This window comes from Salvelinus sp. IW2-2015, linkage group LG23, assembly GCF_002910315.2.
Source record: "Salvelinus sp. IW2-2015 linkage group LG23, ASM291031v2, whole genome shotgun sequence".
In the NCBI taxonomy this organism is placed as follows: domain Eukaryota; kingdom Metazoa; phylum Chordata; class Actinopteri; order Salmoniformes; family Salmonidae; genus Salvelinus; species Salvelinus sp. IW2-2015.
Genome location: NC_036863.1, coordinates 26,461,891 through 26,474,427, shown reverse-complemented (window position 1 = coordinate 26,474,427; position 12,537 = coordinate 26,461,891). Strand labels below are relative to the sequence as shown.

The following is a 12,537-nucleotide window of genomic DNA, read 5'->3' as shown; positions in this document are numbered from 1 at the left end:
ATTAATACCTGTGTGCCGACGTTGCCGAAAGCGGTGTTGGTTTGTCCAAAGAGTCCGGTGCCTGTCCCAAAGCCCGTAGCTGGTGCGGTCTGAGCGGTATTTCCAAACAACCCCCCTGCCTGGGATGCTGCCGTGGCCCCAAACAGACCCCCCTGGGATGGAGAAAGAGTTACTCTACTGGAATGGTACTATGTTAGGCATGCGTTAACATGTGTGTGTAGGCTCTCACCATGGTGCTGGTTTGTTGGGGCTGGCCCATGGTGCTGGTGTTGCCGAAGGAGAAGCCTGTGTTGGGGGTGGTTGTGGCCTGGCCGAAGGGCTTGAACAGGCTGACTGCCTGCTGGGCCTGCTGGGGCTGCTGCTGCCCAAACAGACTGCCTGTGGCTGCACCAAACCCACCCGCACCTGAGGACAGAGGGAAGGAGGTGAGAGGGAGTTACAACATTCCGATAGAATTTATGGTATTTATATTTTCTATAGGGCTCGGTGTGACTTACTAGTTCCGAAGGTGGTTTTGGCCTGGCCAAAGGAGAAGCCTGTGTTAGTGGCTGAGGAGCCAAACAGCCCTGTAGCCCCTGTACTGGGGGTGGCTGCGGCTGCAGCCCCAAAGATACCCCCTGTTGGTGCAGCCATAGGGTTAGTGGGTCCCTTCCTCCCTGCCTGGTAGTCCTCAAACCTCAGCTCCTACACAGAGGCAACACACCACAAAGGAGAGAGGGGGTGAGAGGCCTGGATGTATCTCAATACTCTGAAGTGGATCCCTCTCATCTCTTTCCCTTCCATTTTCCCTGATCTGAAAGATAGAGGACAGGTGAAAGTAAATGCCTAACAATGACCCACCTCCAGTGATTTGTTCTCATACTCCTTCATGGCCGTGATGCACTGGTGCTTGGTGTTGATGCTTGCCGTCACACCCCCTTTCACCATGGTGTCACTTCCTGTTGGAGGCTGGACGACAGCAGAGGAGATTCAATGGGGTASAAACTCTACTGTATTAGAGCAGGTTGAACTGATTACTTGTACACATAGCAGAGAAAACTGACCTCGGAATTAGGATTACAGTAAAGAGTTGCATAGACATACAGCATTAAGTACAGTACATTCCAGATGAAATAACATTTCGTACACGACACATGGCAAAGAGTACTAGTACAGTAGTTTGGCCCAGGTGTAGTTGGCTAGCCTAGGTCACAGGGATGCAAACTAGTGAGGGCCCAAAAAGGAGAGAATAATTATTTTGCACAGAAACACTGGAAAAATCTGTTAACTGCAAAACATTTAGCCTATTTTCAGAATGAGATTGTCATAATACCAACATTTTACTAACGATGTGATACCAGGCCAAGTATCACGATACCGAGTGGTAGTGGCTGTSGTCAATGGAGCAGTCTCCGGCCGCAAATTTTAGAGGCCCTCTTGGCCGCAGACTGTTCCTGTTTTAAAGCTAACTTCCTGCAATGCTACACATGTTGCCATGGCTTATGCAGTGTTCTTATGCTAGGTGAGTGACTCAAAACAAAAAATACATTTTTMGAATTTTTGATTCACCCCGACTGTCCGTTTTCATTTTGGTGATTGTAAATTGTGGTGGATGAATCAGAATTAGTTGGGTAACATAAGTAATTAAGATGTCATATCTGCATAATATTCTTATGTGATATACTTTTTGTTAGAATGCATTTCTAATATAATCTAGTGTTGGCAGATGCATTTCTTCCCTCAGCTGGGGCTTAGTCACTTGGGGCCCAGAGAGGGGAGAGGTCAGGCTTGTCTTTTACATGTCTCTGGTGCTATGCAGAATATCAGAAAGGGAAGAGGACAGGATGGAACATTGTTTTCATATGTAAATGTATCTGTTAAACCATGTGAAGGGATGGCGTGATTAAGGGTGAACCAATACTTGCCCCACAATGTCTGTGCGCAAGTCACTCCCTCCTTTGGTATTGGGGGAGGTGTATGGCAGTGTCTGGAAKCATCATATGTCCTCTCTGATGTTGCACTTATCCTGGGATAGTGTATGACCTAGAGGCTCACTCCCCTCAGTGAGCATGTCCAGGAGTGGGGTCAAGAGGGGGTTTACTTGAGATTGGAGTATCTAGAGTTGACAATTGATTTATGCCATTGGATGAGATGGTGTTTTTGTGCTATGAATTACCAGGAACGGGATTAGAACATCGACTTAGGGACCAAACTGAACGATAATTTATAGCGAATGTTATCTGGCTAAGGGATACTCCATTTTCAATTATAAAGTCCCTTTGTGAAGTGTTCCTAATATCTGTGATTCGTCATGTAGGTTGAGAGGGGTGTATCTTGGCTATAAAAGATCTTTGTACTTTTGTTTTGTCACTTTCAATGGTTCATTAGAAATGGCGCATCATTGAAAGTCAAGTGCTATCTTATGTTTAAAGATGTAGTTTAAGTATAACTCTGACTGGTGTGTGAAGTTTGTTTCTCCTCATTTGGTAATGCAGAAAATAGCCCCCAAAGTTCTCAAAGATTATCTTTATTTTAAGAACTATATATAAAAACACTGAACACTTTACACCATCATATTTTTGAGAGGCGGAAACACTGCACCTTTCACTGCATAATAGAAAAGGCTACTGCAGAAAATACCCGATTTGCATATATCCAAAGGCCTACCTGTGTGCAGGAGGAATGTTATAATGAATATACACAGAGTACAAAACATTAGAAACACCTTCCTAATATTGAGTTGCACCCTCTTTTGCCCTCAATTCATTGGGACAGACTCTACAAGGTGTTGAAAGCATTCCACAGGGATTCCGGCCCATGTTAACTCCAATGCTTCCCACAGTTCTGTCAAGTTGGCTGGATGTCCTTTGGGTGGTGGACCATTCTTGATACACACGGGGAAAGGTTGAGCGTGGAAAAACCCAGCAGCATTGCAGTTTTTGGCAGAAACCGGTGCGCCTGGCACCTACTACCGTAGTAGTAGTAGTAGTAGTAGTAGGTGCCAGGCAAACCGTTCAAAGGCAGTTAAATCTTTTGTCTTGACAATTCACCCTCTGACTGGCACACATACACAATCCATGACTCAAGCTTAAAAATCCTTCCTCAACCAATCTCCTCCCTTCATCTACACTGATTGAAATGGAATTAACAAGAGACATCAATAAGGGATCATAGCTTTCAACTGGTCAGTCTCATGGAAAGAGCAGGTGTTCTTAATGCTTCCTATACTCAGTGTAAATGCACAAATGATCTGCATTGTCATTGTGGCAGTAAGGGGAACCATATTTAGCCAACTCTTCAGACAACTTTACAGCCTACACAAGCTCCCTCCCACACAAGCTTACTCCCTCTCACACCTCCCATAAGTTAAGCAGAAACCAGAATTTTAAGAAKACCAGAAAAAAATATGATTCAGATTTAACTTACAATTACATTGATTAGGCATATGCATCCTACCTTTAAAGCATCTCTTTGAGAAGGCTATCCATCCCTTTTTTTCCTGTGCCATCCAAACGTGTGCATAGTCAAGGGTGTTAGCTAGCTAGCCATGACTAAACAAGGCCGTTTGTTATCAAACCAAAAACTTGCAGCCCACGAGTAGTTTAAACTGGCCCGTAACATGGTTTATAAAKTTATATAACACGTTCGCCCAGTCGCGGTAGAATGGGGTTTGGGCTATAAACTTGAGGATTTCAGTTACGTAAAGGCACAAGGTTGACTGTGTTTCCTCTATTAACACAAACCCCATCACTGTCTGCACACCCCAGCATCACGGCGAAATAACATTTTAAAACTGATGGAGATGCAGACAGAACGGACAGAGAGAAGCAGCAGAGTAGGCTAATGGCTGGTTAGGGGATGCGGCTGGCTGCCCACAGCTGTCACATGTGAATTTGGATAAAGCAAGCATCACTGAATGGGGGACACATTCTGCGTCTGCGCACCTTGTCAGTGCCCCCCCACCCACCAAACTCAGGCCAAACTCACGTTGAACTTGACAGTGGTGCCTGGCTGGGCAGCCTGCTGGGTAAACCCTGATGCTCCGAACAGGGAGGTAGACYCCCCTCCGAAAGGGTTGGAGTTGGTCGCCCCAAACAGCCCCCCAGTGCTGGCCGTGCTCGTACCGAACGCTAAAAAAATTAAATACACATCATTACGATCTCAGAGCACTTAAAAAGCATAACACAAACAAGCAATACATCATCATGAGGAGCCTAGCTATAAAAATACATTCATATATTAAAAGAAAATAAACAAAGGTATTACACATCATGATCTCATTATACACCAGCAGATAATCACAATTACTAGAATAGACCAGAGCTCTCTATTTACTACTATTTGGTCGGCTAAATAGAAGGCTCTGGAATGGCCATCGGAGTGTCAGCACAAAATAATCAAAATCCAAAACAAGTTCTATTTGCCATTGTTGCACGCATGGAACTATGAMAAAGGCACAGAACTCACAACACATATAGAACACCTAATATGACCATTGTCCCACCGGCCACATCATTTACTTGAATGGGAATGCCTATTGGTACTACTGATTCTAATTATTTGGTAAACCGGTTTAAAAGACCAATGCTAGACAATTAAAAAAAAGAGACTGACTGCCAAATGAGGCTGGTTTGGCAGCGCCGAAGGCATTGCTCTGCTGGGAGAAGAGTCCTCCGCCGCCGCCCGTGTTGGTGCTGCCGAACAGGCTGGTGGAGGTGCCGCTGGACACGCCAAAGCCAAAGCCGCTACTGGTGGATGACGTCACGGGCTGGCTGAAGGTACTGGAACCAAAAAGGCCACCTGGGGAGGGACATACAAACCAAACTAGCTCACACACAGGTCCCTTTGGCTTATTGTAGGAGTGCACAACTCAAATTCTTGTAGGAACCTGGGCCAATGGTTTGGTTTCATGTTCACCAAGGATCCTCTAGAACTGTAGTTGTGCATTGGTGATCAAAACCAGTACAGACCTTTGGGTTCGGCGCAACTACTTTACAGGAGCTCCGATCATTTCATTTCATCACAAGGAGATGTCGTCACAAAACATGCAGCCCTTCATCGCTCTCTCCACAGCTCCATTTTCTTCCTCTCACTCAGCACAAACAGTCCACTCACTCTCACATACAGTTGAAGTCGGAAGTTTACATACACTTAGGTTGGAGTCATTAAAACTAGTTTTTCAACCACTCCACAAATTTCTTGTTAACAAACTATAGTTTTTGGCAAAGTCGGTTAGGACATCTACTGTGTGCATGACAAGTAATTTTTTCAACAATTGTTTACAGACAGATTTTTCACTGTATCAAATTCCAGTGGGTCAGAAGTTTACATACACTAAGTGGACTGTGCCTTAAACAGCTCGGAAAATTCCAGAAAAGGATGTCATGGCTTTAGAAACTTCTGATAGGCTAATTGACATCCTTTCAGTCAATTGAAGGGTACCTGTGGATGCTTTCAAGGCCTACCTTCAAACTCAGTGCCTAGTTGGCTTGACATCATGGGAAAATCAAAAGAAATCAGCCAAGACCTCAAAAAAAAAAGCATGTAGACCTCCACAAGTCTGGTTCTCCTTGGGAGTAATTTCCAAACGCCTAAAGGTACAACTTTCATCTGTACAAACAATAGTACGCAAGTATAACACCATGGGACCACGCAGCCGTCATATCGCTTAGGAAGGAGACGCATTCTGTCTCTTAGAGATTAACGTACTTTGGTGCGAAAAGTGATTCTGGAGGATACAGGTAGAAAAGTATCTGTATCCACAGTAAAACGAGTCCTTAATCGACATAACCTGAAAGGCCGCTCAGCAAGGAAGAAGCCACTGCTCCAAAACCGCCATAAAAAAAGCCAGACTACGGTTTCAACTGCACATGGGGACAAAGATCTTACTTTTTGGAGAAATGTCCTCTGGTCTGATGAAAAAAAATAGAACTGTTTGGCCATAATGACAATCGCTTGGTTTGGAGGAAAAAGAGGTGGGCTTGCAAGCCGAAGAACACCATCCCAACCGTGAAGCACGGGGGTGGCAGCATCATGTTGTGGGTGTGCCTTGCTGCAGGAGGGACTGGTGCAATTCACAAAAATAGATGGCACCATAAGGCAGGGAAATTATGTGGTAATATTGAAGCAACATCTCAAGACATCAGTCAGGAGTTAAAGCTTGGTCCTCAAATGGGTCTTCCAAATGGACAATAACCCCACGCATACTTCCAAAGTTGTGGCAAAATGGCTTAATGACAACAAAGTCAAGGTATTGGAGATGCCATCACAAAGCCCTGACTCAATCCTATAGAAGATGTGTGGGCAGAACTGAAAAAGCGTGTGTGAGCAAGGAGGCCTAGAAACCTGACTCAGTTAACACAGCTCTGTCAGGAGGAATGGGCCAAAATTCACCCAACTTATTGTGGGAAGCTTGTGGAAGGCTACCCGAAACATTTGACCCAAGTTAAACAATTTAAAGGCAATGCTACCAAATACTAATTGGGTGTATGTAAACTTCTGACCCACTGGGAATGTGATGAAAAGAAATAAAAGCTGAAATAAATCTCTCAACTATTATTCTGACATTTCACATTCTTAAAATAAAGTGATGATCTTAACTGACCTAAGACAGGGAATTTTTACTAGGATTAAATGTCAGGACTTGTGAAAAACAGAGTTTAAATGTATTTGGCTAAGGTGTATGTAAACTTCCGACTTCAACTGTATGACAATAGGGCCATACACAGTGCCACCTGTCTACATGATCACACTCCCTTTAAGAGAAGAATACAGACTGTGGCTTTGCTCCAAACACTACATATTGCATATACTTTGTATGCACAGAAGCCCCCTTTCAAGAGTATAACACCGACTGAGTGTCCAGCCTTTTCATGTGTGCACAGCCGCCTGTTTAAGAGCGGGTTGTGTGTGCGCGCGCGGCAACCAATGCTTACCTCCTCTACCTGCACCAGTGTGGATTTGCTGAGGATTGGCTGTCACCACTTTTGAGAGAGTAGAGCATTACAGGGTGGGGTTAGACAGACACACACACACGCACACACATATACAATCAACCACCACATGTCAGTAGCAGCATCACGGCGGGCACAGATAACACTCACCATCGTATATTGAATAATGGAAAAATGTATAGAGCACATAGTCAGCTCTCGGTCTACTGCGAGTGGCAGTGTGATCATGCAGGTTCACGGTTCAGGTAGACGTCACAGTACAAAAGCTAGTTTTAAACATGCCCAACATCGTACTTTATCAGTGCCATCACATCAAAACATATAAAACCTCCTGAATCTTTTGTTAATACACCAGTGGGAAATGTAACAACGGAATCTGTAACTTTGCTGTGGTTATGCAAGTTATACAATTAAGCAATAAGGCACGAGGGGGTGCGGTATACGGTCAAATTACGACGGCTCAGGGCTGTTCTTAGGCACAACGCCCTTAGCAGTGGTTTATTGGCCATATACCACAAACCCCCTAAGGTGCCTTATTGCTATTATAAACGCAATTAGAAATGTTTTGTCATACCCGTGGTATACCACAGCTTTCAACCAATCAGCATTCAGGGCTCCAACCACCCAATTTATAAAATACCTTATACCACAGACACCTTTCTTCTGTGGCTTTTCATTCAAATGAAGAACATGGTCACCCTAAACACTCAGATGTCACCCATGTTAACCCCTAAACCACTGCAATGGAGAACAATGGCCTGCTCCTAAACCCAGAATGTAGTGGCAGAAACCACACTGCTATTGGGCCTAAGCTGAGATTGTAATGAAACAAAGTCAAAAGGAAAGCAGCTATGGCCCCTGTACTACAGGATGTTAAGCAGAAACGATATTCGCCAGGTCTAGGTGGGTACTGAGGGATTAACGTGTTAAAGTCAGGCTCAGGGAGATGTGGCAAACCTGGTTTATTCTGCGTTGCCCCAAAGAGTCCTCCAGTGTTGTTGGTCGCCCCAAACGCTGAGGCTCCGAAGCCACCTGTTGCCGCCCCAAAGCTAGTGTCTGCAAACACAGGGTCAACACCACCCCTCTTATAATCCACAACAAGTTTGATTTGAGAGTGAATCCCAAGGCGAAGACATTGATGAGACAAGCGTGAAACCATAAGGGTACTCAAGTTGCCAGGGCATACATTAAAGCTAACTGTACACCATGCACCCACTGTTGTTACTTACTTTGTTGCCCAAATGTGGATGAAGTCCCAAATCCTCCAGCCCCTCCCCCAAAGGGAGCACCAAACGACTTGTTGAACATCTTCCCCAGCTAGTAGGACTGCATATGTCTGCTCAGCATGACAGATAGAACAACTTAAGTTGACATCCCCAGACACACAGAATTGACAAACAGATTTGATAGTTAGAGAGCAATTACAGTAATCACACATGTTCTAAATTACCAATACCTAGATCGATATAGTTAGCTTTCTATGTATGATTTTTGGGCGTTGGGAAAAAAAATATGAGTCACAGTCCATATCTTTTAGGTATTCTCGTAGCCATGCAAGCAGTTGATAACTCTGGCGGGAACGCAGTAACTTGTTTACTTCAGGGTGTTAATGACGTTCACATTCCGAAAGAGGCTTCAGGCTACGAGACAGCTGATTGGGCTCAGCATCGGGTGTTTAACCTGTCTTCTATGGCATTTATGACACGTTTGCCAACAACAACAAAATATCAACTTTAGCTAGTTGCTATTTGGAACTGAGAGAAGCGGTGTAACTTAGTTAATTCGTTCTGGTGTGAGGTTTCCAGAATAGTTAACTAACCACCGTACACACATGTTCAATTCATACCACCTGCCAGTCACGCTTCTATATTTTCCAGAGGCAAGATCAAAAGTCAATTTCGAAAGCTTTATAACAATTTAGGTAACTAACGTTAGATATATCTAACATAGCGTCTACCAGTCGGCTGGTTTGCTAACTAACGACTGACTGAAAGCCAGTTAGGCGACAGAAGAATATGTTATCACGCTGTGGCCTGCCTGGCAGACATCGTTAGGTAACGTTAGCTATCTAATCTACCTAGTTAGCGCACTACTAGCAACACATACTGATATTATTAGTAACCTTAACAGTCGACGTTAGTCAGTTAGCTAACTACTGTAGCCAAATTAAACACAACTCCAATGGTCAAACATTGCATGAAATGAAATTATAGATCACACTAACACCGTACCAGTCGCACAAGATAAAACCAGATATGACCAGTTTAGCCTGCTAACGTTCATTGTAAACATCCGCAAATGTCGCTGGTGAGTCAGAACCACAACACTGCTAACACGACTAGTTGTGATGCTAATTGTGATGTTGTGCTAACACGTTAACTGACATGGTTGAAAAAGGGACGGCAGGACAATGTTAAAACTCACCGTAAATAAGACTATGGTCTATCCGGTCACAATATGGGTGAAAATAAGGTAGAAGTCTCTAAACGGGGATAGCTAACTAGCAATGCTAGTTTCCGTAACTAATCTCGTCGCACAACCAGGCAATCTGCGGTAAGGAGGCCAAAATGCGTCATGCTTTGAAAATTTCGATGTGCGCCAACGTTATTTTCCTTCTTCTTCTTATTATTATAATTTTTCTCTTTATTGGCAGACCACTCACACGGTGTATTACCGCCACCTACGGTACGGGGTTGTAAACAATATCACCAAAACAAAACGTTTTGGATGAACACATCATACTAATTACCAAAAACAAAAAAACACTAACCAAATTCACGCTACTACCCTGAATTTCCAACAAAAACTGTATTATTCAGATCTCTACACAGGCTCAGGAACCTGGGAGGAGGGAACTTCATCATTCAGTAGTACCTGTAACATTTTGGCTGTTAAGTTCCGCCTCCTACAGTGGGGGAAAGAAACATGATTCCCCAAAATGGAACAAAAACCCCCTCAAAATAAAATAGAAGAAAATAACTACCAAAAAGTAATAACTACCAAACAAGTTTTCCTTTAAAAACTAAAACAGATCTAATCCCTACACAGACTCAAGGGGAACCTGGGAGGGCGGGTCTTCCGGGGCCAGTACCCCTTGCAAATCTTCAGATTTAAAATCCTTAAATCCCAAAAACGTTTCTGCCGTAGCCACAATAATGTCCCGTTTCTTAGACTTCTTTGAGACTTGTGCTGTACAGTTTATATTAAACCCAGGCTGGCTGTTGATGTCCTAGGTCAGGGCTCTCCAGCCCTGTTCCTGGAGAGGTACCAACCTTCCTGTAGCTTTTCGCTCCAACCACAGTTGTAACTAACCTGATTCAGTTAATCAACCAGCTAATTATCTAATCAGATGCGCTAGATTAGGGTTGGAGTGAAAACCTACAGGATGGTAGCTCTCCAAGACAGGGTTGGAGAGCCTGTCCTGGGCAATAGATTCCAAAGCTGCATCCTCGCTAAACTTTTTGGAAATGGCAAGTTCGGTTTCTCACCAAGGTAAAATTAGTTTCAGGTCGGATGTTCGCCTGTAGTTTTCCTTACGTCCACCAACAGCAGTTAGAGACCATCAACATAGTGACAAATCACATTTTTCAAATTTCAATAGTTCTTTAACCATTACTCCTAAAACTTTAAAAACTGGTTGTAGCTAACCCGATGGCATAGACATATATTGCGCACACCTTTTTTTCATCAATATACATCTGGCACTTTTTTAAATTCTGTATTTACATTTTGAATTTCAATAGCTCTTTGGTCATATGACCTACTGACTTCAAACAAGGTTCAGAATGTACAGTCAGTGGGCCTACACATTGCACAATCTTTAGTTTGTCCATTTTAATCTCACACGTTTTTACATGAATTTTTCAAACTTTCAGACTTCAATAGCTCCTTGGTCATGTGACCTACTGACTTCAAACAAGGTTCAGAATGTCCACTGACTACCCATCTATATTGCACACCCTTTAGTTTGTCCATTTTCATCTCACTCGATTTTACATGAATTTTTCAAACATTAAAATTTAAATAGCTCCTTGGTCATGTGACCTACTGGACTCAAACAAACTTTAGAATGTCCACGGACTAGCCTTATATATTGCACACTTTTGTTTGTGTACTGTAAAATCACGCGGTGTAACGTACATTTTTCATAGTTTTACATTTCAATAGCTCCTTGGTCATGCCAATTACACACCTATGAAGCGTGCAGTGGATATACACCCATATTGCATAACCTCTCCTCTAGTCATGTATCTTCTATATTGTTGTACATTCATATTAGTTTGACAATTAGGGGTTCAGTCCAGTGTTATGTATACCGTTTTCTAACAGAGGTGCTTGAAGGAAGGCGTACAGGTAGGCCTCATGAAAAACAATGTTTCAAATGCTCTTTTTAATCACAGTAATAGGCAATGATTTGTCAGTCAGAGTGAGCTTGATAACGTGAAAGAATCCTTTTCATAGCATCACTTTCATGTACTGTACATTAAGACAAATCCTTCTACTGTGAGTATTAGCACGCAGTTTACATGACTTGATATTTGAGTGCATTCACAACAAGTAACCTGCAGACAACTTACAAAATGCAATAGTGCATTTGAGGGTTCCTTTTTCTGATGAAAATAGTTATTTGATGCATGGCCTACTATTTCTAACTGGAACAATAAATCCCTACGTCTTTTGTGTAACACCAAAATGTATAACATTCACACCACAACTACATGTTGAAACTACATTTTTTTTCCTGTGCAGTGATCAACTTACATTCTGATAGCTTTTTGTATTTCTGAGTCACGTAAAGGTATTGACATAGTGATTAATTAACTTTTAATGTCATTACAGAAAACATACAACAACAAAATGATCGAGTGAACAACACATTAGAAACAGAGGATGTCATGAAACTGGCAAATAAAGATGACAATGGAAAGGGAAATATTGATGATGACCAGAAATTCAGTCAACACCAACTAGATCACTACTCCAGAGACAGAGGGACAGAAAGTGAGTGATGCTAAAAGAATGACCAGACCAGGGGCAAAGTCATTTTCCACTTCTATTAAGATGGACAGGTGGAAGAAAATAAAGCCCTTACCAGGTACCTCAAATCTACAACAGCCATGGACAGATGTGCTTTATTCTGAATTTAATAAGGTCAATCCATGCTGCACCTTTGTCACGTTCCTGACCTGTTTTCTGTTGTTTTTGTATGTGTTTAGTCGGTCAGGGCGTGAGTTGGGGTGGGCATTCTATGTTATGTGTATCTATGTTGGTTAATGGGTTACCTGGTATGGTTCTCAATTAGAGGCAGGTGTAATTCATTTCCTCTGATTYAGAACCATATTAAGGTAGGATGTTCTCACTGTTTGTTTGTGGGTGATTGTCTCCTGTGTGTGTGTTTGTAGCGCCACACGGGACTGTTTTGGTTTGTTTGTAGTCTGTACCTGTTCGTGCGTTCTTCGTGTATATGTAAGTGCTTATGTTCAGGTCGGTCTGRGTCGTTTTTTGTTTTGTAGTTTGTTAAAGTGTTTTCGTGTTTTTTCGTCTTTACTTTAATAAATTCATTATGTCATATAACAACGCTGCTCTTTGGTCCAATCCCTACTCC

General features: G+C 42.8%; 1 protein-coding gene across 5 annotated transcripts in view; it reads right to left on the bottom strand.

The window, feature by feature from the left end:
* LOC111950105 (nuclear pore complex protein Nup98-Nup96) overlaps window positions 1-9,549 on the bottom strand; it is a 30,395-nt gene extending 20,846 nt beyond the window's left edge. The window contains exons 1-10 of one of the 5 annotated variants that reach the window (XM_070434454.1): window positions 9,357-9,549; window positions 8,162-8,268; window positions 7,890-7,988; window positions 6,915-6,962; window positions 4,594-4,779; window positions 3,967-4,109; window positions 841-948; window positions 498-684; window positions 230-405; window positions 9-152 (exon numbers count right to left, since the gene is read on the bottom strand). In XM_070434454.1, coding sequence (XP_070290555.1) covers window positions 9-152; window positions 230-405; window positions 498-684; window positions 841-948; window positions 3,967-4,109; window positions 4,594-4,779; window positions 6,915-6,962; window positions 7,890-7,988; window positions 8,162-8,240 — 1,170 coding nt within the window. In that variant the 5' untranslated portion in view covers window positions 8,241-8,268; window positions 9,357-9,549. Of the gene's footprint in view, window positions 1-8; window positions 153-229; window positions 406-497; window positions 685-840; window positions 949-3,966; window positions 4,110-4,593; window positions 4,780-6,914; window positions 6,963-7,889; window positions 7,989-8,161; window positions 8,269-9,163; window positions 9,242-9,356 lie in introns of those variants that run through there. The other 4 variants (XM_023967466.2, XM_070434453.1, XM_023967470.2 and 1 more) reach the window with 4 other exon arrangements.
* Between the last annotated feature and the right edge of the window lie 2,988 nt (window positions 9,550-12,537).